Below are 27,772 nucleotides of genomic sequence, written 5' to 3' on the forward strand. Positions count from 1 at the left end.
GCCTGAGGCTCTTGGGGCGGAAGGAGAAACCACCCAGAAAGTGCCACCTGAGCCAAGCAGCCTGGCTGGTAGAGTGAGCCCAACCCGCCCCACCTCCTAGCACTGGAACTTGGGTCCCTGAGCCTCAGACCATGCAGGGGAGGCTTGGCACCCACCTCGCCTCAAGCGCTCAGGGCCCTACCTGGTCTATGTACACAGCTGTGATTGCTCCGGAGTGGCCCTGCAGTGTAAACAGGCAGCAGGAATCTTCCAGCCGATACACCTGTGGGGAGTGAGAATACAGCCCTGAGGCAGCGGGCTCTGTCCCACGCACGGGGGAGAGCAGCAGTGTCCTCGCCTGGGACCCCTGGGACCCCTCCCCCCTCCCCCCCTCTGTCCCACGCACTGGGTAGAGCAGCAGTGTCCTCGCCTGGGACCCCTGGGACCCCTCCCCCCTCCCCCCCTCTGTCCCACGCACTGGGGAGAGCAGCAGTGTTCTCGCCTGGGACCCCTGGGACCCCTCCCCCCTCGCCCCCCCTCTGTCCCATGCACTGGGTAGAGCAGCAGTGTTCTCGCCTGGGACCCCTGGGACCCCTCCCCCCTCGCCCCCCCTCTGTCCCATGCACTGGGTAGAGCAGCAGTGTTCTCGCCTGGGACCCTTCCCCCCTCGCCCCCTCTGTCCCACGCACTGGGGAGAGCAGCAGTGTCCTCGCCTGGGACACCTGGGACCCCTCCGCCCTCCCCCCCTCTGTCCCACGCACTGGGGAGAGCAGCAGTGTCCTCGCCTGGGACCCCTGGGACCCCTCCGCCCTCCCCCCCTCTGTCCCACGCACTGGGGAGAGCAGCAGTGTCCTCGCCTGGGACCCCTGGGACCCCTCCGCCCTCCCCCCCTCTGTCCCACGCACTGGGGAGAGCAGCAGTGTCCTCGCCTGGGACCCCTGGGACCCCTCCGCCCTCCCCCCCTCTGTCCCACGCACTGGGGAGAGCAGCAGTGTTCTCGCCTGGGACCCCTGGGACCCCCCCCCCCTCTGTCCCACGCACTGGGGAGAGCAGCAGTGTTCTCGCCTGGGACCCCTGGGACCCCTGGGACCCCTCCCCCCCTCTGTCCCACGCACTGGGGAGAGCAGCAGTGTTCTCGCCTGGGACCCCTGGGACCCCTCCCCCTCGCCCCCCCTCGCCCCCCCTCTGTCCCACGCACTGGGGAGAGCAGCAGTGTTCTCGCCTGGGACCCCTCCCCCCTCTGTCCCACGCACTGGGTAGAGCAGCAGTGTTCTCGCCTGGGACCCCTGGGACCCCTCCCCCCTCCCCCCCTCTGTCCCACGCACTGGGGAGAGCAGCAGTGTTCTCGCCTGGGACCCCTGGGACCCCTCCCCCCTCGCCCCCCCTCTGTCCCACGCACTGGGGAGAGCAGCAGTGTCCTCACCTGGGACCCCTGGGACCCCTCCCCCTCGCCCCCCCTCTGTCCCACGCACTGGGGAGAGCAGCAGTGTTCTCGCCTGGGACCCCTCCCCCTCCCCCCCTCTGTCCCACGCACTGGGGAGAGCAGCAGTGTCCTCGCCTGGGACCCCTGGGACCCCTCCGCCCTCCCCCCCTCTGTCCCACGCACTGGGGAGAGCAGCAGTGTTCTCGCCTGGGACCCCTCCCCCCTCCCCCCCTCTGTCCCACGCACTGGGGAGAGCAGCAGTGTTCTCGCCTGGGACCCCTCCCCCCTCGCCATCTCGTGAGCTGGCGTGGGGAAAACCCACTCTGAGGCGCCACAGGGCTGCTCGTCGCTATTAAAGATCCAGACTAACATGGCTGCCCCTCCGGGACATCTATAAAGGGGGCCTCAAGTGGGCAGCCGTGCTTCACGGACAATGCACCTCAAACGGCGCCATCCCCAGCTGAGGACCTCGGCTGTGACTGTTCAGACCACAAGGCTGCTAAGGGCTGAGAGACTTGGGCAGGTGACACACTCCATTGGGGGAGGTTCGTTCACACAGAGAACAACGCTATTCCCTCTCCCTGGGCCAGGGGCTACAGAGGGTTCCTCCATCGCTGTCTCCATGCCAGCTCATCACTCCTGGAGCGTCTCTGCAGTGAGCCGAGCCCAGAAAGACTGACAGTCCCTCCTAGCGGACGTTGGACTCGAGACTTTCAAGACCGCAGATTATTTTCTCTCTGCTACCAGCCTGCCCAGGAACTTTGCACCGGTGGATGCCATTTGTCTCCTTTCACAATTTTCCTTTATTAATAACCCGTTAGCTTGCAGGTTCCAGGGGATCGGCCCAGCGTGCTCTCCTGAGGTATAAATTGACCTGGGACGGGGGAAGAGCCCGTGCAGACTTGGGGAGGTGGGTTTTCACAGCCTCTCGTCCGTGTAAGGTCCAGTGCTGGTTAAGACACGCGAGAAACTGAAGCGTCTGAGGGGACTGCTGGTGGGACTTCTTGCTGGCCAGCGTGGCAAACAGAAGTGCACTCTCTGCCTGGTTTGCTGCCTGGAGCGGGGAACCCCAGCAGCTGTTTCTAGGCAATTTGCCCTGACTGACCCTCACAATGGTGCCCCCAACCTGTTATATTACACCTCTCTTCCCTCTCCCCCACCCTGGAGGAGCCCCAAGGGCAGTGCCTGAGTGCCAGGGGATACCAGCAGCTCGCACGGCCAAGGCTGCAGTTCTAGATAGCTGGAGCCAGGACCCAGGCTGTCAGCAAGGGGCTGTGTCCAGCCAACACCCCCTGGACAGCACCATGTGCACAGGGGCAAAGCCTGTAACCTCTTCTAGAGTCTGCAGGGGAGGGGGCTGGAATCCATCCGCCAAACCAGCCTCCTGGGGTTAGCCTTCGCCCCCGGCACGGGTACTCTGCTCTGCGCACGGACACGCCCCCGGCATGGGTACTCTGCTCTGCGCACAGACACGCCCCCGGCACGGGTACTCTGCTCTGCGCACGGACACGCCCCCGGCACGGGTACTCTGCTCTGCGCACGGACACGCCCCCGGCACGGGTACTCTGCTCTGCGCACAGACACGCCCCCAGCACGGGTACTCTGCTCTGCGCACAGACACGCCCCCGGCACGGGTACTCTGCTCTGCGCACAGACACGCCCCCAGCACGGGTACTCTGCTCTGCGCACAGACACGCCCCCAGCACGGGTACTCTGCTCTGCGCACAGACACGCCCCCGGCACGGGTACTCTACACTGCGCACGGACACGCCCCCGGCATGGGTACTCTGCTCTGAGCACAGACACGCCCCCGGCATGGGTACTCTGCTCTGCGCACAGACACGCCCCCGGCACGGGTACTCTGCTCTGCGCACAGACACGCCCCCGGCACGGGTACTCTACACTGCGCACGGACACGCCCCCGGCACGGGTACTCTGCTCTGCGCACGGACACGCCCCCGGCATGGGTACTCTGCTCTGCGCACAGACACGCCCCCGGCACGGGTACTCTGCTCTGTGCTTGGAAATGCCTACTAGACACGTATTCCCTTCCACACAGACACACGCTCTACATGTGTACATCACTCTGTACAGACAAGCCCCCAGTACACATGTACATGTGTACTCCACTCCACAGACATGTGCCCTACACATGTACTTCATTCTGCAGACACCCACCCCACATGTGTACTCTGCTCCATGCATGGACACGTCCCCTACACATGTACTCCACTTTGTGCATGAACATGTCCCCTACAGGTGTATGCTGCTCTGTGCATGGATATGCCCACTATCCATGTACCCCATTCAGCAGACATGTCCCCTACACGTGAACTCCACTCTGCAGGCATGCCCCTACATATGTACTCTGCTCTGTGCATGGACACACCCACTCGACATGTACTTTATCTCATACAGATATGTGCCCTACACATGTATTCCATTTCAGACCACCCCTACGCGTGTACACCACTCTGCACGCACAAGCCCCCAGTACACACGTATGTCACTCTGCTGACATGCCCCAACACGTACTCTGCTCCACACATGTAGTCTGTGCCCCACATTTGTACTCCACTCCACTCACGGACACCCCTCCCATACATGTGTTCTCTGCTCCGCATCCATGTGCCCACCAACCCCTCATCCCCATGACAGGTGCTCCTGGGCAGCACCCTCGCCCACATGAACAACCCCCCAACACCCATCTGCCAGGGAGAGCCGCAGCAGGGGGGCGCTTACTTTCAGCGTGTGGTCCTGGCTGCCTGTCACCAGCCGCCCAGCCGCAGCCTTCAGTGCAGTGATTGGCTTCTGATGGGCGCAGGACACTGTGTGCGTCAGCTGGCACATGATAAGGTCGCTGCTGCTGCACATGGGGGACGATGGGACGCTGCTCCTGCTAGGGGTTCCTGTGGGAGCACACACATGGCGGGGACACTGCAGCCTTCCACACACCACCCAGTACGCCCAGTTTTGCAGGCCTGGAGATCTCCAGCGGGGCACCGCAAAAGAGGGGTCCCCAAAGCAGGGGCCATTTCTGAGTAACTCGCCTGCTGGAGATCGGCCCAGCGCAGACAACTTCTCTGCCCCGGGGTCATTCAAATCTTCACCTCTGCATGGACTGGGCTGTCCCCAGCCCCCATCAGCTACATTTCAGAGTCCACCCCAGTGTGCACTGGCTGGGGCCTGGCTGGCCTGTCATCCCAGAGCTCCCGCTAAGGTCAGAGCCCGAGCAGTCTCCCCGAGAGAGACAGGCTCCAGCCCCAAGGTCGGAGGGGAACCAGAGACCCCTGGCAGAGCTGGAAACAGGGCTCCCAAGTCCCACTCCAGTGCTCTGTCCATTGGGCCAGGCTGCCTCTCAGCACTACAGACCCAGACCTCAAAGGTACTGAGGGATCTTGAGCTCAATGGAGGTTTGGCCACCTCTTGTGGGCGGATCCAGGCTAGCTGAGGGATCCCAGGGCGTTTCCCAGTGCCCGAGGGCCTGATGTTGCAACAGCAGTGCTGATCTTCCAGGTCCGGGGCTCTCCAGGTAACTCGCCAGACTCTGGGGAGCTGATGGTCCAGGCACGAGGGCCGGCAGAGGTGCTTGGGCGCAAGTGTCAGGAAAGGGATCGGGGGGAGGAGCTGGCGTCCCCCCACATGCAGGCGCCCAGCGCTCGCTCACCTCGGAACTGCAGGGGGTTGCAGGAGGCATGGGTTTCTAGCGAAAAGAAATCCAAGGAGCCGTTCAACCTGGCAGCCACAATCCTGGGAGAGAAGCAGACAGGTGAGGAGAGGCCTCTTCCCCATCCCCACAGGCGCTGAGGGCAGCCCTGGCAGCTCCTGCTGCAGAATAAACACTCAGATTTCTCTGGCTCCAGTGCCCATGTGACCCAGCCACCACCCAGAGAGGGACACCCCAGTAAACGAAGGACAGTTGGCTCAGCCAGACACCAGGGGTGCAGGCCAGAAAGGGGAGCTCCCAGCTCTGTCTGCCACACCCGGAGCTGCCTGCATCCCCCCCTTGGGGCCCCGACATCTGGGCTCCTTCAAGGCGAGATCCCAGGGCCGTGAGCATCCGAAGCGGAGTCGGTTACCGGGTGCTCAGGAAGACGAGTGCTGTGATCCCGGACTGGCCCTCCTTGTTACTGCACCGGAGGGACCCCTCGATGGCATCCCACACCTGGAAGAGAGGCGGAGTCAGCGGCGCCTCGCACAGCGGCAGCGGAAGGGGAACGGAAAGTGATTGCAATAATAACGCTGGCTGTGGCCAGGCCTAAGGACCCAGCAGCTCAGTCCTGGCCTGCAGCACCCCCTGCTGGCCCAGTCTGGGAGCCCCAGCCCCACTGCTGCACCTGTTCGGAGCAGGCTGATTGGCACCAGGTTTTGAAGCAACCCCGTGACAAGGTTCAGAAGCGAGTTCAGGACGTGGCTACTCGGACTGTGCTGCCATCACCCACGCTAGGGATGGCAGGGTGTAGTCGAGCACACCATTAACCGATAAGCCTGCATCCCCTCTGTATCGGGGCAACAGGTGCCATGGGGAGCTGGCAAACAGAGGCTGCTCCGCGGCAGCCTCCCATCACGCCCTCCTCCCCCTCCTTCCTCTGACACAAGGGCAGCAGCGTGGAGGGGGAGGGGAGGCGGGGGCCGGTACACGCAGGAAGCCTGCTTGCAAGCCAGCTCCCCAAGTGTATCAGCTCACGGGAGCCGCTTCTTCCTGCCGCTCTGTCAGGCCTGGCCAGGTACATCACAGGCAGGGGCTGCTCTGGCATCTGCCCATGGTGAGCCCGGGTGCCCCGCAGGCCGAGGCTCCTCCAGATGACTGCAGCAGCTCCTTTCTGTGACATGCCCAAGCCCACTGCCAGAGCATCCCCAGCCTGCAGCAGGGGCCTCGCTCCAGCCCTGCTTTGGTGGGCAGCGGCTCCACCTCAGTGGGGTGAAGCAGCCCCCACCCTTTCCTGGTAACCCGGTTCTCCATGCTGTTTAACCGGCTAACCAGCGGAACGGGATGTGACCCCCCTACTTTCCAGGGGCGCAACCTGCTCTTACCTCCAGGTTCCCGTTGCTCCGGCCAGCCACGATGAGGTTCCCCTGCAGGTCCAGGCTCCAGACAGAGCTTTCCAAGTCACCGCTCCAGGCAGAGACGGGGGAGGACTTGTCAAATCCGGCAAAAGGCTCGTCCCCAAGGCTCTTCCTGCGGGCGCTGCAGCCTCCCTCCCCAGCCCCGCAGCTCAGGCCAGCGCAGAAAGCAGCCTGTCCGGGGGGGGCCGGGAAACCAGCAAAGTTCATGCAGTTCGAAGTGCTCTGCTCCTCATAGACCTTCTTCACCAGCCTGCTGAAGTCATAGCCCGTGTCCCTGTGCCGGCCGCAGGCGGCGCGGTGCCTGGGCTCCGGCCCCACCCCCTTGGCCTGATCCGAGAAGTTGGTGTCGATGAGAGAGGTGAGGTCCGGCTGGTTGTAGAACAGAGGGGGCAGCAGGGGGCTCAGCATCCTCTTGAGCGGGTGGCTACCGTCGAAGGAATCCTCTGGCCCGTTCTGGGGGTCTGGGCTCTGGTCCCAGCTCTCCTGGTAATCAAAGATGCCGCTGCTGTCTCTGCGCAACCTGAAACACAGCAGCAGCAGGTTAGCGCTCCTGGCTGGGCAGGCCAGCAGAGGCTGCGGGAGCGGCTAGGAACAATAGACAACACATGAACAGTGACTCCATGGAGGTGTGAAAATCCACCCCTTTTCCTGGTGGCAGGGTGTCCTGCCACAAATCATGCATAGGCGAGCATGTCTGCATAGGCTAGCGAGCAGTGACTGTGTAAGGACAGGGTGCTTGCATGGGCTGGTGAGCAGAGACTGATTAAGGACAGGGTGCTTGCACGGGTCAGTGAGCAGTGACCGTGTAAGGACAGCGGTGCTTGCACGGGTTAGTGAGCAGTGACCGTGTAAGGACAGCGGTGCTTGCACGGGTTAGTGAGCAGTGACCGTGTAAGGACAGGGTGCTTGCACGGGCTGGTGAGCAGAGACTGATTAAGGACAGCGGTGCTTGCACGGGTTAGTGAGCAGTGACCGTGTAAGGACAGCGGTGCTTGCACGGGTTAGTGAGCAGTGACCGTGTAAGGACAGCGGTGCTTGCACGGGTTAGTGAGCAGTGACCGTGTAAGGACAGCGGTGCTTGCACGGGTTAGTGAGCAGTGACCGTGTAAGGACAGCGGTGCTTGCACGGGTTAGTGAGCAGTGACCGTGTAAGGACAGCGGTGCTTGCACGGGTTAGTGAGCAGTGACTGTGTAAGGACAGGGTGCTTGCACGGGCTGGTGAGCAGAGACCGTGTAAGGACAGCGGTGCTTGCACGGGTTAGTGAGCAGTGACCGTGTAAGGACAGCGGTGCTTGCACGGGTTAGTGAGCAGTGACCGTGTAAGGACAGCGGTGCTTGCACGGGTTAGTGAGCAGTGACCGTGTAAGGACAGCGGTGCTTGCACGGGTTAGTGAGCAGTGACCGTGTAAGGACAGCGGTGCTTGCACGGGTTAGTGAGCAGTGACCGTGTAAGGACAGCGGTGCTTGCACGGGTTAGTGAGCAGTGACCGTGTAAGGACAGCGGTGCTTGCACGGGTTAGTGAGCAGTGACCGTGTAAGGACAGCGGTGCTTGCACGGGTTAGTGAGCAGTGACCGTGTAAGGACAGCGGTGCTTGCACGGGTTAGTGAGCAGTGACCGTGTAAGGACAGCAGTGCTTGCACGGGTTAGTGAGCAGTGACCGTGTAAGGACAGCGGTGCTTGCACGGGTTAGTGAGCAGTGACCGTGTAAGGACAGCGGTGCTTGCACGGGTTAGTGAGCAGTGACCGTGTAAGGACAGCGGTGCTTGCACGGGTTAGTGAGCAGTGACCGTGTAAGGACAGCGGTGCTTGCACGGGTTAGTGAGCAGTGACCGTGTAAGGACAGCAGTGCTTGCACGGGTTAGTGAGCAGTGACCGTGTAAGGACAGCAGTGCTTGCACGGGTTAGTGAGCAGTGACCGTGTAAGGACAGCAGTGCTTGCACGGGTTAGTGAGCAGTGACCGTGTAAGGACAGCGGTGCTTGCACGGGTTAGTGAGCAGTGACCGTGTAAGGACAGCGGTGCTTGCACGGGTTAGTGAGCAGTGACCGTGTAAGGACAGCGGTGCTTGCACGGGTTAGTGAGCAGTGACCGTGTAAGGACAGCGGTGCTTGCACGGGTTAGTGAGCAGTGACCGTGTAAGGACAGCAGTGCTTGCACGGGTTAGTGAGCAGTGACCGTGTAAGGACAGCGGTGCTTGCACGGGTTAGTGAGCAGTGACCGTGTAAGGACAGCGGTGCTTGCACGGGTTAGTGAGCAGTGACCGTGTAAGGACAGCGGTGCTTGCACGGGTTAGTGAGCAGTGACCGTGTAAGGACAGCGGTGCTTGCACGGGTTAGTGAGCAGTGACCGTGTAAGGACAGCGGTGCTTGCACGGGTTAGTGAGCAGTAAGGGTATGTCTAGACTACAGGCTTTTGACGACTGAAGTTTTGTCAACAGATACTGTAGACAAAGCTTCTGTCAACAAAGAGCGTCTAGACACATTCAGTTCTGTCATCAAAGCAAGCCGCTTTGTCGACATGAGAGTGTAGACGCAAAGGACAGTGGAGATGCAGTAACGCCTTCTGGCGACAGAACTCTGTTGACAAAAGGCGTTATTCCTCGTAGAAGGAGGTTTACTGCTGAGTTTCTAATGCCAGTATATCTTTTTTGAGATGAGGAGACCACATCTGTAGGCAGTATTCAATATGTGGGCACACCATGGATTTATATAAGGGCAATAAGATATTCTCTGCCTTATTCTCTATCCCTTTTTTAATGATTCCTAACATCCTGTTTGCTTTTTTGACTGCCACTGCACACTGTGTGGACATCTTCAGAGAACTATCCACGATGACTCCAAGATCTCTTTCCTGATTTGTCGTAGCCCAATTAGCCCCCATCATACTGTACGTATAGTTGGGGTTATTTTTCCCAATGTGCATTACTTTACACTTATCCACATTAAATTTCATTTGCCATTTTGTTGCCCAGTCACTCAGTTTGGTGAGATCTTTCTGAAGTTCTTCCCAGTCTGCTTTGGTCTTAACTACCTTGAGCAGTTTAGTATTGTCTGCAAACTTTGCCACCTCAATGTTTACCCCTTTCTCCAGATCATTTATGAATAAGTTGAACAGGACTGGTCCTAGGACTGACCCTTGGGGAACACCACTTGTTACCCCTCTCCATTCTGAAAATTTACCATTTATTCCTACCCTTTGTTTCCTGTCTTTTAACCAGTTCTCAATCCAAGAAAGGACCTTCCCTCTTATCCCATGACAACTTAATTTACGTAAGAGCCTTTGGTGAGGGACCCTGTCAAAGGCTTTCTGGAAATCTAAGTACACTAGATCTACCGGATCCCCCTTCTCCACGTTTGTTGACCCCTTCAGAGAACTCTAATAGATTAGTAAGACATGATTTCCCTTTACAGAAACCATGTTGACTTTTGCCCAACAAGTTATCTTCTTCTATGTGTCTGACAATTTTATTCTTTACTACTGTTTCAACTAATTTGCCCAGTACTGACGTTAGACTTACCGGTCTGTAATTGCCAGGATCGCCTCTAGAGCCCTTTTTAAATATTGCTACTTTAACTATCTTCCAGTCATTGGGTACAGAAGCTGACTGTTAGAACAGGGATGCCTGCATGGGTTAGCGAGCAGTGACTATGTAAGGACAGGGGTGCTTACACAGGCTAGTAAGCAGTGACTGTGTAAAGACAGGATGCTTGCACGAGTTAGTGAGCAGCAACTGTGTAAAGACAGGGGTACGTGCATGGGGTAGTGAGCAGAGACTGTAAGGACAGGGTGCTTGCACAGGTTAGTGAGCAGTGACTATGTAAGGACAGGGATGCTTGCACGGGTTAGCGAGCAGTGACTATGTACGGACAGGATGTTTGCACGAATTAGCGAGCAGCAACTGTGTAAAGACAGGGGTGCTTGCATGGGCTAGTGAGCAGAGACTGTGCAAGAACATAGATGTTTGTGCGGACTAGCCAGCAGCATCTATGTAAGCACAAGGGTGCCTGCACGGGTTAGCGAGCAGCGACTGTGTCAGGACAGGGGACTATTCACATACCCTTGTTTGGGGATGACAGTGAGGCAGTCTCCAGTCTGAGCATCCCACACTCGGATCTGACCCACGAGGCAGCAGCTGACGAGCAGCATCCCGTCACTGGCCAGGCACTCGATATCCTGAGGAGGAAGAAAGATCTACGCTGAGCCCATGGACCCAGCTAACCCCAGCAGGCCTGGGAGCGCTCTGCACCCTCCCGCTGCTCTGGCAGATGCCCCAGGCCAGTGATGTCCCGGTGGAAATGATTTGCTGGTGCAGGACTGCCTGGCAATGGCCTTGGAGCCCTAGGACTGTGCATACTGGCACCAGGGGGCAGACTCCAACTCTGCAGGGGTGCGGCCTAGGGAGGCGGCAGGCCCCAGCATGCAGCGCGGGCTGGCTGCTTGGCCCAAGAGGGAGCACTGCATGCTGGGAGCTGTAATCTCAGCTCCAGATGAAGGCACTGTAGGCTGCAGTGTAAAACTCTGGAGTCTGCGCAGCCAGCGTGGTGCTGTAGTGTCCCCGGGCCAGGCTGCATGCCGAGCAGCCGCGCTCCAAGGGGCACAGCTGCCCACAGGAAAGGCAGGGAGGAGGGACCGACATGGCTGTCAGCATGCTGGGGAACTGGCACATTTCTATGAAGCCCGCCTGTAGAGCCCTGCGCAAATACAAAACTGGAGTCCACGCCACAGCATGAGCCACAGATATCTGCCTCCATATGCGCAGATACAATGCAGGCACCTGCGGGTTTGCAGGGCTCTCCCCACCCTGAACATAAGCACCCCTCATTCTGCAGAGAACAAAGCAGGCCAGCTCCTGCCAGGGGAGTGGGGCTGAGCAGCCTGGCGAGTGAAGAGCGCTAGCTGTGCCCGTAGGCAGTGGGGCAGCAGCCGCCGAGGGCACAGACACATCATAGACTGTGAGGTGGGGTTGCCAACTGCCCAGTCACACAAACCCAAACACCCTCGTCATGTCCCCTGCCACACCCCTTTCCTGAGGCCACACCCACTCCAGCCCCCGCCCCTCCCCACTCTCACTCACTCTCACCAGGGTTGGAATGTGGGAGGGAGCTCTGGGCTGAGACTAGGGCCGGGAGCTGAGGTGCTGAAGGAGCTGTGGGGTACTGGCTCAGGGCTGGGGCAGGGGCATGGGGTGCAGAAAAGGGAGTGGGCTCCTGTCAGGTGGTGCTTGCCTCGGGCAGCTCCCAGTGTTTAAGGCGAGCTCCCTTCTCACCCTGCCCCCTGCCACTCCAGCAAGCGGCAGGCATGTCCCTGTGGCTCCTGGATGGGGGCCTGAGGGTCTCCGCACGCTGCCCCTTCCTGCAGGTCCCTTTGGCTGCACTTCCAGGCCAACGGGAGCTGTGGAATGGGCACTCAGGGTGGGGGGCAGCATGCAGAGACCTCCCTGCGCCCTCCCCCAGGGACGAGTGGGCCACTTCTGGGAGTGATGCAGGGCCAAGACAAGCAAGGAACCTGCACTAGCCCCACTGCGCTGCCAGACAGTCGCCTCCGGGACATGGAGTCTGATTCCAGGAGATTCCTGTCAAAATCTGGAGGGTTGGGAGCCAAAGAGGAGGGGTGCATCATGCTCCATCATCACCTCAGGTGCTACCTGCACAGTGCACGTGGGCCCCACTGACCCACAGGACTCCCTGCTACCTTCTGAGGTCTGAGACTTCCAGGTGCCAGAGTGGTAGGAGGTGGGTGTCTGACCCCTGCAGCGACACTGACTCCGACCCAGGCCCACCTACCATGAGGTGCCCCCTGAGGACCAGGGGGACGATCTCGGTCTCGGGTGGGGAATAGCCGTAGTCGTCACAGGGCAGGTCCCCCCTCTTCCTCCGGCTGTGAGAGAGCCCGCTCTGCCCATAGGTTTTGGGGCAGAACACTCGGTACAGGCAAAAGAGCAGCAGAACCAGGAGAATGCCGGAGGCCAGGCCCAGAGCAGCTACCCTGATGAGAGAGAAGGATGTGAGCTGTGCCAAGCCACCCGATGCTCCCTACTCATTGCTTCAGAGTGCCTCCTAGCAAGCAGCTGGTCTGCTCTGGACAGGAGGCTGGCTTAGGGCTCCCAATTTACCTCCTCAGCTGGGGAGGCTGAAGTGCCTGCAGGTTTTAGGAGCCACTGCACATACAGCCTGGGAGGCATTTTAAACACCTGTTCACAGCATTAAGAACGGGGAGTGGGGGAGAGAGATCTTCATCCATAGATCACATTGTTTTACGTCCAGTAACCAACTCCTGCCTCATAAGTGCTGTTGCTGAACCTGAAGTGTTATGCAGATGGCGGGTTTGTCGACTGAAATTTCCCCAAGACAAAATATGGAGTTTGCTGAAATTCACATTTTTCGGGGAAAAACGTCAACATTGACAGTATTTTCTGATTTGTCACTGGGGAGATATAGCTCAGTGATTTGAGCATTAGTCTGCTAAACTGAGGGTTGTGAGTTCAATCCTTGCAGAGGCCATTTAGGGATTTGGGGCAAAAATTCATCAGGAATGGTACATGGTCCTGCTGAGAAGGCAGGGGACTGGACTCGATGACCTTTCAAGGTCCCTTCCAGTTTTAGGAGATAGGCAATCTCCATTTTTTTTTTTTTTTTAAACCTGGTTGCTCGCTGCATGCATGGCCCTGCCCTTTCACAGTCAATCACTCCTTGCAAGCCTGTGCGATGGGAAAAGTCAGAATGAAAAGTTCCAACAGAAAACATTCGAGCATTTCTGAACTGCCATTTTTCAGGACTGTTCCAAAGACATGTTGCTCTTCTTGTCCAGTTCTGGGTGAAAACAATCATCAACACGTAAGAATTTCCTGTGGGATGGGAACTCCGTTTTCCAAACGGCTCCAGACACGTTCTGGCCCCTCTGCTCACAACTCCACATTCTGACCCCCTGCTTCTCGTTATTAGTTACCTTAGGAGAGCCCTAAGCACCCAGACTAGGACCAGGGCTCTGAACAGAAAAACAACACAAAGTGTGTCCCAGCCCTAGAGATTTGGCTCCTCAATGCAGACTGTCACGGGGCAGTCCATATGCTTTATGCAAGTGTGCTTACAAATAACTGGAATGTGCTTTAGGCAAAATATTTCTTGGAAGTATAACGTATCATGGGGAAGGTTATAATCTGCTGAACGTGACTATTCTATGTGTGTGTGTGTGTGTGTATTATTCCTGCATTTGCAGTTAGAAATATGGAGACTAAATGCATCTTATTACAACAGTCATGCTGAGTGAGAGCCGGTAAGGGTACTTCAAGAAAACAATGAACTGTAAATGGACTTGTTTTTCTCGTAAGCAAGGGAGGAAGGGCCATGGTTGGTCCTACCACAATATGTGACATGTCACCTGATGCTAGGACCCATCATGGCTGCTGTGCTTTTAACCTGAAAGTGACCGCCTTTGGCATAGAGGGGGAAGCCAAAGAACAGGATACTCCTGCTTACCACCCAAGATGACCACTGGAAACATCTAAGGTGGAACTGGGGGCAGGACAGAGTCCAGAATGGGAGGCTGCCCAGTCTGAGGAAGAGCTTATCAGAATAGCTGAGGGTGAAGTATTCCATGTAACCGGTTTCTTGCTGTATTAAGCTTAGCTTGCGTTTTCTTAGTAACCTACATTGTTCTGCCTGCTATCTCTTATGACCACTCAAATCCTACCTTCTATACTTAATAAAAAAACTTTTGTGTGTAATAAACCCCCTGTGAGTGTAACTCGGGGAGAGGGCAAAGGAATCTGTGCATCCTTCTCTTTGCCCTGAGAAAGAGGGCGAACGTGAGTTACCTTGTAGGAGACTTTAGACAGCGTAGGACAGACTGACCTGGGCTTAGGTCCCATTGAGGCTGTGCATGTGGGTGCTGAGGCAAGTCCCCAAGGCTGTGACCCTAGCTCTGTGTCACTGCTGGAGGCGGCCGGAGGCCTGGCCCAGCAGGACAGAGTTGAGGTGTGCCCAGGAGGGCAGGAAGGTGGGCTCCGTGGGATTTCAGTGACAGTCCCAAGAGGGTGTCTGTGATGGAACCCGTCACAATTGGCTTGCAGCAGGTCTGAGCAGTTTGCTTAGGATCAGACAGAGCTCCAGGCAATGAATGTGAATACAAAGGATTCGGATCCAGCCTGTCAGCAGTGAGTTTGGATGCCTCCAGGCTGGAATGCCTCAAAGGGCGCTGACCTTCAGACAGCAGGTGTCAGCACTTTCTGAAAATGGCAACTCTTTAAGGATGGGTCAGGCTGAACACCGAGCAACCAAGGCCCCAAAATCACTGGTCAATTTAAAAACAAAAACCCACACACCACAACCAACCATGGACCTAGTCCTCTGCCAGCTTTTCCCCAGAGGAGAGCTACAGCCACACAGAAAGGCAAGGTCAGGGATACAAGGCAAGATGAGAAGCAGCATGATCAGGGGTTTCATGCAAGCTCTGCTGCTGCTGTTAGCACAGGGGAGGGGATCCACTTTTGGGTCAGGGCCACTGTCTCTCAGAAAAACACAAACGAGAAGCAAAAAACCCCAACAAGACATTCCCCCCAATTCCACTCACACACCAGAGTCTAAGGGGCCGGATCCAGGCAAGCCGGGAGCTGCATCTGGCCCCCGGGCCTTAGGTCCCCCACCCCTGTGCTAGTGGAAAGTGGACACGCCAGTTTCTCAATGGCATGATGCTTTCCTTTGTAGCCTGGAGAGTGCTGTCTGATCCCCGCCCCCTCTCTTGTCATTTCCACCCATTAGCCTCACCTCCTGGATCTCGCTCTGTTCGTTGCTCAGCTGCACACGAGCATGGCTGACAGCGCACTACCCCAGCCAGCCACGTAGGCCACAGCTCTGAACTAGCAAAGCTGCCTTTCTGAGGTGCCTGCAAGACTGCACGTGCTTACCCCGCGCACACACAACGAAGGCTTACGCACACATGGTGTTGTACCCAGGGTGTCTAGTGCATTGTGAGGAGCAGCCCAGCATTTCTTGGGGCTCAGTGCACTGGCCAACAGCTCAGGCTGCTCACCGAATCACCCCCAGCCTCTGACGACCACAACAATGGGTCTGATTTACGTAACAGAAGCATCCAGGGCTTCAGGGGCTCCCTTCAGCCCTGACCATATTCTCTCCCCAAGGACACTGCGCCCCCAGGCATCTAAGCTGCCCAAGCAGGGGGACAGAGGCAGGGCCGACAGGGGACTGTCAGCTCTCTTACTTGTAGAGTGTGATGTCCTGGTGTCCTTGCAGTTTGGGCAAGGCCTCGAGAGGCTGATCCAGCGCCTCCAGCTTCCCGAGGCTCGAAGGGAAGAACGAGTGGTAGCGATTAGCCTCCTGTGGGTGGCGCACTTCTAAGGCTTCTTGTGGATCCAGGTACAAGGTGACAGGGATTGCTGGCAAGATGCTGATGTACCTGGGGAGAGGAGAGAAAAACAAGGGACTGGCTTAGAACGGCACGATCCAGCGATGGAAAAATCCCAGGGCTGGGCCCCTCAGTGTCCTCTCCAGAGCTTTGTGCAGGCCAGCTGAGCTAGCCCAAGCCAGGGTGCTTCGCTCCGGGCCTGGAAGAGCATTCTCTAGTCTAGTGGGAGGGTGAAGAGCCAGCCCAGGAGCAGCTCATTGGGACCATCAGGATTTCAGCGATGTGAAGGCCAGAGGACCTAGTGTGAGTCTCTGCAGGGCCCAGGTCAGAGCGCCTCGCCCAGGAGCCCTGCATGGAGCCAAGGCGCTGCCGGCACTGCAGCATGTCTAGCACCCTGGTTTACACTGCCCCTTCAATTCCAGAGGGCCTCAAGTGCATCTCTGCGCATGTGCCTGTGGCCTCACTGCAGCGCAGCCACCTCTGGGGTGGAGGGAAGTCACCAGCACCCACTACGCCAAGCACCAGTGAGGAGGGAAGAATGGCCAAGGGCAAACCCCCCTGCCATGCAGGGGTTGGAAGGGCTGCCCGCAGGGAGCTGTGTTCATCTGTCCAAGGGCGAAGGGCTGAGCCAGACCCGATGGGGCGGCTCTGGGCACCTGGCCAGTGCCGCACTTGCCTTTTGGCCAGGGTGATGTTGTAGTAGCTGAAGAGGGAGGGCCAGTGGCGGAAGGAGAGCTTCCTCCAGATCTCCTCATCCTCCACTCCCCACGTGACCTCCGCCTTGGAGCCAGGCTCCGGCTGCCCGCTGCCGTGGCGCTCCAGGCCCTGGGCCCACAGCTGCTGATCTGCCTCCAGCGCCTCCTTCTGCTCCCGCTGCTGCTGCGTCTGGTTCTCTGACCGTTGCACGGACTCTGACGGGAAGACCGAGAGGGCGAGCTTGGTGTCCCCAGCCGAGAGGAACCCTCCAGGAACGGGCATGGGAGGCAGCCCCGCTTCGCCCAGCGGGCTCTGCTCTGTGACTTGCGATGTGAGGTAGGTGCGGAGGCCAGCGGGATCCGTGTACACCAGGATTCCAATCCAAATCACCGTGCCAGCCTGCAGCGCACAAGTGAAGAGACAAGGCTGTTGAGCTCACAGGCCCTCAGCACCATCCCTGCACAGACACCAGGGCAGAGGGACATCCTCTCAGGGCGCAACCTGGCCTGAGGGACAGACCTGCTTCCCAGCATGGACACCCACAAACTCACCCTGCAAAGAGGACCTGCAAACCACCCATAGCACCACGTGCCTCCACCTGAGACCCCTGTTCCTCCCCCGCATTCAGTGCCCTGCACCCTGGGGAACAGGCTCCCTAAGGACAACAGGGCGCCATGACATGGTGCAGAAAATGCTTTAGCTGCTAACGTGGTAAAATCCTGCTTTCACGCTGCCCCCAGGACTTGAACTCTCCCTGGCTGGTCTGCAAGGGTCTCTGTCCTCCCTTTACCCAACCACACCTGAAGAACCACCTCCAGGGTTGGGCAAGAGCCCTTCATGTTGCAGGATGAGGGGGAACTGCCAATCAATGGCCACACTACAGAGACAAACAAGTGGCCACAAGGCAGCATTACAATCTTGACTGCACCAGGGCTCTGCTTAATTTAATGGCAGCAAACACTTCTCTGAGGGCAGCCACCACTCACAAGGGAGGGCAAGGACTGCTAAGGAATGAGGCACCGAGAGTATCTTTTGGGTGTCTGCTCCACGGAACTACAGCCAGGGCAGGATGTGTGCACAGCCAGCGGAGAGGTGAACCAGACAACCAACAGCACAGGGCATACCATGATGAGCCGCTGGGCCAGACGGGTCCTGGCAAAAAAATAGATCACCCGCAGCCTCTTGGGCAGGCGCAGATTCCTGAAGGACGACGGCTGCAGGGTGATGGTGTGCGGGGTGGCTGGCCGCATGGCTGGCTGGCGCTCGTACCGCTGGGAGCGGCTCATTGGCTTTGCCGAGGGCATGCAGGCTTCTGCTGGCAGCCGTTTGTTCAGGTCAGCAAGCTGCCAACAGGAGAGAGAGCATGTGGATCAGAGCCACAGAGACTAGGGCCTTCTTTGAGAGAAACTAACATGCGATCAGTTAGCTGCATGCGCTTCGGAGCCAAGCCCCTGCCTGCTCACACACACGGCCATGTCTCCACAGATGGAGGCCTATATCTGAAAGCCAGTCACACCTGTCCTCGGTCTCTCATACCATGCGACTGCAGCTGCTCACTTTCATGCCCAACTGCCCTTGCTCCTGCTCCCCAGGCCTCCCCACTCACCCCCAACTCCAGACACCTTGCATGCTCTCCTGCCCATCCGAACCAGCCTGCTTGCTCTCAGTCATATAACAAAAAGCACAGGTGTAAGCTGTCCTCATCTAACTGCATGGCACAGCCCCAGAAAGCTCAAGCGTGAAAACCTCCCCCCGCCTGTCCCCTACCTCCATCCGGCGAATGTCAATGGACAGTACGGTGGTGAAGAAAAACATCTGTAGGAAGAAATCGGACACCAGGCCAACCACAGCAAAGAGGCAAAACTCCTGCAGGACACAACACAGCCACGGGTCAGCAACGGGCTTTCTGAGCCTACAGTAGCTCTTCTAACCCTACAGTAAGCAGCGTAGCAAAGGCCTGCCCATGGTGCAGCCTTGAGTGTACTTGACTAGCAATCCCTGTTACCTTTGTGTGTGTGTGATGGTTGTTCTGGCAAAAGGTGCTCAGCTGGTCATTCTGGAGACTGTATAGTCATTGGACAAGCCTAATGTTCTTTGCATTGCTCATCTAAAAGTCTCAAAGTGCTTTGGGGAAACGGAGGCAGGATTATTCACGCCTGCAAAGCAAGGCAGTGGCAGAACTGGGACCTAATCCCAATCATGTCAGCTAACCCCGAGATCACACTGCCCCAATCAGAAGCAGCACCAGTTTTCTTGGCACTGATCCATCACTTAGTCTCACTCCTGACTCGATGGGACCTGATACAGAGATGTGGGAGTTCATCTCTAAGGTTAGTCAATTACTGCTACAAGGAGGCCAGTTTATGTCAGCTCTGCTGGCCATTGTGTGGTTTCACACTGTCCACCAAACAGACAACTGGCAGTCCCCCTAGGCTCTTTGCACGGAGGAGGATGGATTCCATGAACTAACAGGTCATCTCAGATTCTAACTAAGGATGTTAAGTATCAAGTACATGACTAATCATGTACGCGATACAATTTGTATTGAATACATGATTAGTCGATAAGGGGCCGCTGCGGCTCTACAGTTTAAATGGAGTAGGAGCCAGGTGTGCATGTAGCCCGGCTCCTACTACATTTAAACTGCAGAGCTGCAGTGGGAGTAGGTGTGGGACCCATTGTGAGCCGGGACTGCTTCAGTGCCAGCTTGTGCCAGGTCCAGACTGCTGCATCTCTGCCTTTCAAATGCAGTAGGTGCCAGGCAGCTCTTAATACATTTAGAAGGCAAAGTCGCAGTGGTCTAGACCTAGCACGAGCCAGGACCCTCGCTGCAGCTCTGCCTCTCCTGCCCCGTACCACAGACACGGTGCTTTTAAGCTGGCTCCCCCTAGCACCGGCTCCTGCTTCCACCCTCCCCTTGCTGCCTCTGATATAGGGAAGTCTGATATAGAGGCAGCAAGGGGGGGCGGGAATGTGAGTACTCAACTCAACTACTCTTTTGCATCCCTATTTCTAACCACTTTGAAACCTGGCCTGCAAAATGGACTTGCCAGCCCCCTGCAATACTCAACTCTCACCAGCAGGTGTCACTGCAGGAACAAGGCTCGCGAAAATTCCAACCTCCCAGATGAATAGAAAATTACCTGAGCTCTAAAACTACCGGTAAACAAATGCAGTCACCCTGCGCATTTCTCTGGGGAGCCCTTTCCCCAAGACTGAGGGGGGACATGAGAGCAGTTTTCAAGTACCTCAAAGGGTGTTACAAGCCGTAGGGAGACAAAGTGCTCTCCTTGGCCTCTGAGGATAAGGCAAGAAGCAGTGGGCTTGTACTGCAGCAAGGAAGGTTTAGGAAAAACTTCCTAGCTGTCAGGGTGGTTAAACACTGGAATAAGTTGCTTAGGGAAATTGCGGAATCTCCACCCCGGGAGATATTTAAAAGCAGGTCTGATGGACATCTATCAGATGTGGCTATTTGGCTGGCTGCGTGTAGCTAGTTTGCTGTAACAGTAGCCATTATAGTGGCTACTGCTTCAGAACTGGTTGGACACCACAGACCTAGGTGGTGCTTGGTCCTGCCGTGAGGAAAGGGGACTAAACTCGATGGCCTCTCGAGGTCCCTCCCAGTTCTAGTGTTCTAGGATTCTGCGATTCCAGAAGATACTCTATCACCTGGCGACTCGCCCATGTGCTCCTTCCTGTGGCCAAGGCGATGAGCGATAGTTATAAAGGTGTCTGGAGACACAGCAGACTCGGCACGCAGGATGCAGAGCGAAGAGGACAAACACATATGGCTTGCCTGCTGGCTGCCACCCCGGGAAGTGCAATCTCACCCCTTGTGAAGCCAGCCAGGCTCTAGCCTCTCAAATGGGGTTACGAAGAGCCACTTATTTTGGGCCCTTGGCCTGCCAGGCTTGCCTCCTCACTTCACATGCTGAGCTGGTTATGTCCTGTCCCCACCCAGGCACAAGGGGACAGAAAGGGAGAGGGTGGCTCCTCCACTCTAACCCCCCCACCATGCCAGGCCCGTTCCCAAACCCAAGCAACACAACTGCCTGGAGCTGCAGATGGAACTGGCAATGTACAGGCCCAGCAGGCCATGTGGAAATATTCACGTACCCCTCTGACAACAAGGCCACAAGCAAAGGCAGCTCTTCACTAGTTACCTCCTCCTGCTCCTTCCCCAGTAGCTTGGCTGGGGACTTTGGGAGAGGCAGGAAGAGGAGCACAAGGCCAAATCAACCCGCTAGATGTGGGTCCAGAAGAGAACCGCCTTCTGGATTTCATATCTGCCCCCACACCAGGGACTCCACAAAGGCTGTGCCTGCTCTGCTCTGTACAGAATTCTGCAGGGCGCTTGGGGGTGAAGCTACACCTGAACCAAGGGATGCCGGCAGTAAAAGTCTGTCTGGTCATGCTTGCACCAGGCAGACTCTGGTCCGGCTCCATCTGCAGCAAAGCTCTGGTGGATTTCTGGGAGAGCACGGTTGGGCCTGCAGTCTGCAAATGTCAAATGTTTCCCACGAGCAAGGTAGGCAGGACAAGGGCAGGAGTGGGAGGACGCAGGGCTAGTCCTCAAAGCACCAAGGTGAATGCAATGTCTCAGAGCCTGGGGTTTCTCCACCGGGCTTCCCTAGGGCCACCACTCCAGGGGAAAGGGGCACCCTCAGTCTGTAGTGCTGAGACTCCCACAATTACAACCTGCACCAGAGCGCTGCTTGTAAAATGGCTCCTATCAAACCAAACCCTGCTCTGGACATGGAGAGAGCAGCAGGTAGGAGGAGAGGGGGCAAATTCTCCTCCCCCAGCTCAGATCGGCTGTCCAGGTGTTCCTGGGAGGAGGAGGTGTCATGGTTAAATGCTTGGAGCTGACCCCTGGCCTTATTCCTCCTCCCCCTGCTCGTGTCTCCGTACCATGCAGTGCCTAGATGACTTCAGCACCGCACAGCTCACTTTGGCACATACAAACCCAGTCCCTGCCAGATTTCTACAGCCCAACTCCCTCTCGCCGCCAGAGCTCCCTGGACTCTGACACGAGGACAGCGTGTTATCTTCCTGCGTCCTTCGCTCCCAGAGACACAGATAAGGGGGAGACACACACCAGACTCCAGCAGCACCACTGGCCTGTTCATTTCAGAGCTGTGTCTGAGCAGAGTGACCCCTGCAGCCTTCACCATGCCCCTCTGGCACCCACGGCGTTACGGAGATTGTGTAACACGCTGCCAGCGACCCAGACGCTGAATGCTCTGGAGCTGAGGCTTAGGCCAGGTCTACACGAGGGGCAATGTTGAACGAAGATACGCAACTCTGGCTATGTGAATAGCGTAGCTGGAGTCAACGTACCCTAGCTCCAGTTACCGCAGCATCTTTACTCCGAGGAGTCTCTCCCAAAACTCCCTTTACTCTTCTGATCAGCGGTCAACTCAGTGGATCTTTACTAGTCCCACCAAATCAACCCCTGGGAGATCAATCTCTGCAGCCCTGATCTCCCGTAAGTGTAGTCAAGGCCTTGGAGCAAAAGGGATGAAGTAGGTAGCCACTACAGCTGCCCTCTAACAGGCTTGGCAGTTGGGGGAGGGGGTTCGTGATGGAACTGGTTTCTCTGATTGGTAGAGACGTTCGGTGCTCTGCTGCTATCACCCTGTACACATGGCTGATTGGGAGTGAAGCAGGGCTGGTCAGGGATTACATAGAACCAGCAGCAGGGGTGGTGCATGTGGCCGAGTAACCCTGGTACGCAAAGAAGAGACGCAGGAGCGAGTCAGGTTCTGGTCCCAGCGTGTCCCTGGCCCGTGGAAAGCCACTCCACCTTCAGGGCCTCGGATTCTGCAGCTGGAGAACAGGGAGAGCACTGCCCACCTTAGTGGAACACGGGGTTCAGCGGCTGATCGGGTGGGAAAGAGCTGGAGAGAAGGTTACAGAAATGGAGCCATTTCAAGGGAAGCACAGAGGAGCGCAGGCTGCAGCCAGGAAGTGGAGCATGTCACTGGGGAAGAGGAGGTCACGACAGGCAACGTGCACGGCAGCATGACCTGACAACTTTGACACTGAGTAATGGAACAAGAATGATGCCAGCTCCACAGGGAATTATTGGCCAGTCCTCCGGATCCCAGAGTGGTAAGTGAATTATATTCCTAGGTATACACACCAGAGAGATGGCTCAGTGACACGTCGTGCACCCCCAGAGTACCTATACTGGGGACACCAGCAATCCAACCAGAGGACCACAGTCAAAGTCCTTTCTAGGGCTGTCTCGGTCACTTGCCGGCAGACACTGCAATTCCACCTCCAGAGTTGGAGCTGTTGGGCTAGCCCTGAAAATCCTGCAGCTCAATGCTGAGGGATTGCTGGCAGCTAATGCCGCACGCACGACACAGACATCACCTGCCCACCCGCAGGAGAGGCACACTGCCACTGCAGGAGCTGGGTGCTTCAGGAGAGCCCGTCTCCATCTCCTGTGCCATGCCTGGGCACCACATGTGGTCATGCCACCTACACCCTGCCAATCATCTCAGAAGCTGCTTTGCTCCACTCATACCTACTGTCTGTCAGGTGAGTCAGGTGGGAGGTTTCCAGCTCACAAATGTTTACAAGACCCTAAATGTTAACTGGGACCAGCAAGTTCTGCTGAGACTAGCTCCCCCAGCTAATGCCTTCAACAGGCAATTACCATCCTGATTGGGGACACTTAGGGTGCATCTAGGCAGCGGCGCTATTTCAGGATACTTCCCATAGCCCGAAACAGTGTTTCCTGTGTCTTGACAGCACACCAGTTATTTCAAAATATTTCGATGTCCCTGTAAACCTTGTCCCACAGGGATTAAGGGACATTTTGGAATAGTTCTCCGTTTTGAAATAATAAATTTCAAAATAAGCTATTTCAAAATTAACTCAAAAGAAGCTATGCAATTTGCATAGCTCAAACTGCGCAGCTTATTTTGGGCTAAGGGTGTAGGGTAGACACACCCTCAGTGTCAGGCACTAACACAGAGCCATTGGAGTGGGCATTTAACAATGATTCTACCCTTATCCGTGAAGCAAAGCTGGGGGACACCTTCAACCTCAGCAAGATGCTCTTGTGAATAAACTCTAGATTTGTGCTGGGTGTCACCTGGGTATGGTCACTCCCAACCTGCATTATGTCTGACTTGGAAGACTTCACGCATAGTTACACAGACCTTCTGTTATCCATCTGTCTATTACCCACTCCCAATCATTAGATCCTGTAACAAGCCAAGTTGGAACTAGAGATGTAAGTGACTAATTGACTAGTCAACTAGTTGCTTCCCGCACCCCTGTTGCCTCTATCAGAAAGAGGCAGCAAGGGGTGGGGGAGGGTTGGAGATGCCAGGGGGAGCCAACTTAAAAGCCTGTTCCCCCACATTCCAGCTCCGTGGGAGGAGGCAGGGCGCAGCAGCAGTGTTCCCACGGGGGCTCTTGTACATTTCAAAGCGGAATGCCACATGGAGCTTGGGGCCAGTGTGGGACGCAGTGGTCCCCCGCAAGCCCCAGGCTCCATGCAGCATTTCAATCTTTGAAATGCACAAGAGTCCCTGCTGAGGCTCTTGTACATTTCAAAGGCCGAACGCATGGCACTTCCACTCTGAAATGTAGCAACAGCCAGGCGGCCTCTTGCTACATTTCAAAGAAGAAGCGCCCTTACTGACTAATCGAATAGTCGATGGAAATTCCATCCACTGTTCGATCAGTTGATTAATCTAAATGTAACATCCCTACTTGGAACTTCAGGAAGGCAGACTAGATGACACCACAGAGGCCTTAGAAAAAAGTGCTCCCTCCATACATTCATGCCTCATCCTGCTTGATGAAGCTTTCAGTTGAGCCCAAAGAGTCATTTTCAAGCCCACCCGTGTATCCATCCTGCACTACCATCCAGTCTACACTGTGCCTTTTGATGCTGAATGTACTAAGCAGTCTATGTGAATCCTCCAGATATTGCTGATCAGCTAAGCAAATCATTGGATGCTGCTAGACAGGCATGATGGGAAGAGACGACTTGGAATCTAGATGGCATTCACTCCTGCCTGAATTGTTGGAATTTGATGTGCTGTCTCGCTGCAGCTCGACAATCCCCGGAAGCCCTACGCTGACCACCTGTCACATCAAACCAAGAAGTCAGCCATCTGCTGAATGTGTGAAAGGCCCCAGAGGAGAAGCATCAGACAAGTCCATGACTACGGGTGTCAGTCCTATCGGAGGAACACCAGTCAGCGACAGAAAGCCATGTCACACCACGGTGCTAGACAACATTCTGAGTGACACCAGGAGCGGCACAGCTGCTGGCTATGACAACACAGCGCCAGTTTCTGAAGCACCTCTGGACTTGTGCTTGATAGTGGCTAGTGGAGTTAGTTTTTCATGCAAGCAGTCAACAAAGAGCCATTTCTGAAGACATGGGGAATGTAAAAGGTCACTGATTTCCTGAAACCTGGGAGAGAGCTACATAATATTGCAAGGCCTGTACTGATACCCCTGTTGATCTGTGCCATTCAAGGTGCTAGGAAGAGATGTAATAGTGTAAATGGTTAACTGGTGAGCCTGGGCTCATCAGTCAACCTTCTCGGTTACACGCAGGCCCATCCCCCCAGCATAGAGAAGGGGGAGCAGGCGGGAGCCGGTGCTCCCAGGGAGTCAGCTTGTAAGCAGGCTTCCTCCAAGCACCAGCTCTGGGGGAGATGCCTGTCCCCCCATACTGCTGCCTCTAGTACAGAATGTGGGTAGTCAGGAAGTGTAGCAGGGAGCCAGGAGAACCAATGGGAAGAAAGTGCTGAGATGTGAATTGAAAGGGAATCTGCCTGCTGCATTTCTGTTGCATGAGTTCAAGCCAGGAGCTGGGGGAAAGATGAATTGAACCAGGCAGGAATACCACGCCTAGAAAAGGACTGGATCTTGGAACTACGGATATGAGAGTAGATAGGGAATGTTTTCAGTTAAATACAATCAGATTATTTTTTGTTTTGTGGTTTGGTTAAATTCCTCTGTGTTGAGTTGATGTGCCCCCCCCCCCATACAATGTAACTGAAGCTGAATCCCAGGGAAGCAATTCTCTGTGTTTTATCTGTTCTCAGTTGCTCTGTAACACTTGGCAACTAACTATACTTTACTGAGTGTGTCTTTTTTGGTTTGGTTTGGTTTAATAAAATCACCTTTTTCAAGGCTATGATCTGATTCCTGTGTCCTATAAAGCAGGAGGGTCTTTGTGCATGTGTCTGAGATGATGGGTCAGCTATTAGAAATAACACTTTGTTCTCAAGCTCTCTCCTGAGCAAGGATAACAGAGCTTGGGGTACTCTATGAAAAAAAGTTCCTAAATGAGTCTTCCAAGGTTCAAAAAGAAAGGGGTTTTGCACTTGGGTGGTGGCAGCATGCCACCTAAGGCCAGTGAATCTGTGACAGGCAAGGTATTTTAAAAGTCTCTTGTGGGCCCCCACCTACGCTCAAAGTGCCGAAGTGGGGAACAGACTTGACACCTGGCCACACTGCATATGCTGTGCTGTGATCAGGGCAGCTCTCTTCAGATACGCAAGGTAAGTCTTGGATGGGGTTCGGATGAGGAATCCAGACCCTGCAAGACCCCTCCCTCTTGAAAATCAAGTCCACAGGGAATTAAGTCACCACAAAATCTCTAGCATAGTGGTCCTAAAATTGATTTAATCAGGCCCCTCTTGCATCTATCCTCGTTCATGCTCTTCCTCTACAAGTACATATATCCCAGCCCAGTGCTGCAGGCAGGGCAGACAGCAGCGCTAGTTCCGAAAGGTGGCACTGTGAAAAGTGCTATTTCTAAAGTCTGTTCACAATAGACTCAACACCCCACTGCCACCCGTACTTCTGTGCTGCTACTGTCACCTAGGGCTGGCTGTCAGAGGCCCATCGCCTCCAGGTGATGGATTAGGTGGGAGGGAGGGGATGCAGGAGAGTCCAACCTAGATTGCCTCCTGGTGAGTTTGGACAGTAAAGTTCTTTCAATCAACCCCCAGGTGGCAAGGCTCCAGCTGTCCCCTTTATCCCCACCACCCTGTTGCGCACAGCCCTTTTGCATGAAATCCAGGCACCCAGGGCTGACAGTCAGAGCTCGTAAATAAAACACCACCACACAGCTCGCACCTCCCTTGATGCATTCCCATACCTTCGTGGGGAGGCCCGCCCCATAGTTTAAGAACTGCTGCTCTAGATCTTAGGTTTACAGCTCATCTGAAAGACAGCTCCATCCACCAGCACAAGGTCCCCTAACGTCACGCTGTGGCAGGGATTCAATACTGAATTCGACATCCAAGGGAAGAGTCTTATTGCTATATCTCTGGTAATACAATTCTACCTCCTCAAAAGGGCAGGAGTATTACCTAGGGGCGAGAACAAACAACGGGGAACTGGCATTCCACACCTACTGCTGTCTCTAAATTGTTATGCGACAACAAGCACATTACAACAGCACTCTGCCTCAGTTTCCACAACAGTTAAAGGAGATTTTACACACCCCAACATGGCACTTTGAGATCTGGTGTTTGTAAAGCACTTGAGAAGGTATTGGAGAAGGCAGCTCACTATAAATTCTCCTAAAGTTCCAATAGGACACAGAACGCTTCACTTCCTGTCCTAAAGTGTTGGGTGGTGCACCCATCCACTCTAAAACTGCTGTGGGGTTTCACCCCAACGATGGCTGCACCTCAATGGGGAATGAAGTGTCCTTGTGCATAGAATTCATAAAGCCCACTGAAAGCCTATGGGAGGTGCCAGCATATTACTGAAAATCAGCTACTGACATTGTGCTCACCAGTGAGTTTACACACTTCTCCACAAAATCCGTAACGATTTACACACACGATTTACACACACCTGGATGGCTGGGACGAGCGTGAAATACCCAATCAGGATGATCCCAAGCTCCGTGGCCATGTTCTTCATAATAGACCAGCTCTCGTTGCTCAAGCCTAGAGAAACAAAATTACAAGTGATTACAGGGTGCTGGTAATCAGGACTCCAGGTTCTAAATCCTGTGGCTGCATATGACCTTAGAAAAAGCTCTTTCCCTATCTGTAAAATGGGGATAATACTCAAGAGACCCAGGCAGCAAAGCAGGATTATGTATATTATTACTGGAGACAGGAGTCTCTAAGGTTAGAAAAAATTAATTTATTTAACTACCTGGAGAGACCAACCCTCGTAGTCCAGGGAGCTCTGGATCTGAGCCAATCCATCAAAAATATGGGCGAGCCCTCTTTTTTGCC

General features: G+C 55.7%; 1 protein-coding gene across 7 annotated transcripts in view; it reads right to left on the reverse strand.

Annotated features, from left to right (window-relative positions):
- SCAP (SREBF chaperone) overlaps nucleotides 1-27,772 on the reverse strand; it is a 100,661-nt gene that overhangs the window by 5,184 nt on the left and 67,705 nt on the right. For all 7 annotated transcript variants that reach the window (XM_075923017.2, XM_075923014.2, XM_075923012.2 and 4 more), the window contains 12 exons: nucleotides 27,381-27,475; nucleotides 18,294-18,392; nucleotides 17,651-17,869; nucleotides 16,507-16,925; nucleotides 15,687-15,881; nucleotides 12,254-12,455; nucleotides 10,528-10,643; nucleotides 6,437-6,989; nucleotides 5,482-5,567; nucleotides 5,070-5,152; nucleotides 4,145-4,311; nucleotides 182-262 (listed from right to left, as the gene is read on the reverse strand). In XM_075923017.2, coding sequence (XP_075779132.2) covers nucleotides 182-262; nucleotides 4,145-4,311; nucleotides 5,070-5,152; nucleotides 5,482-5,567; nucleotides 6,437-6,989; nucleotides 10,528-10,643; nucleotides 12,254-12,455; nucleotides 15,687-15,881; nucleotides 16,507-16,925; nucleotides 17,651-17,869; nucleotides 18,294-18,392; nucleotides 27,381-27,475 — 2,315 coding nt within the window. The remainder of the gene's footprint in view (nucleotides 1-181; nucleotides 263-4,144; nucleotides 4,312-5,069; nucleotides 5,153-5,481; nucleotides 5,568-6,436; nucleotides 6,990-10,527; nucleotides 10,644-12,253; nucleotides 12,456-15,686; nucleotides 15,882-16,506; nucleotides 16,926-17,650; nucleotides 17,870-18,293; nucleotides 18,393-27,380; nucleotides 27,476-27,772) is intronic.

Source organism: Pelodiscus sinensis, chromosome 2 (assembly GCF_052426305.1).
Source record: "Pelodiscus sinensis isolate ZL-2025 chromosome 2, ASM5242630v1, whole genome shotgun sequence".
Lineage (NCBI taxonomy): Eukaryota > Metazoa > Chordata > Testudines > Trionychidae > Pelodiscus > Pelodiscus sinensis.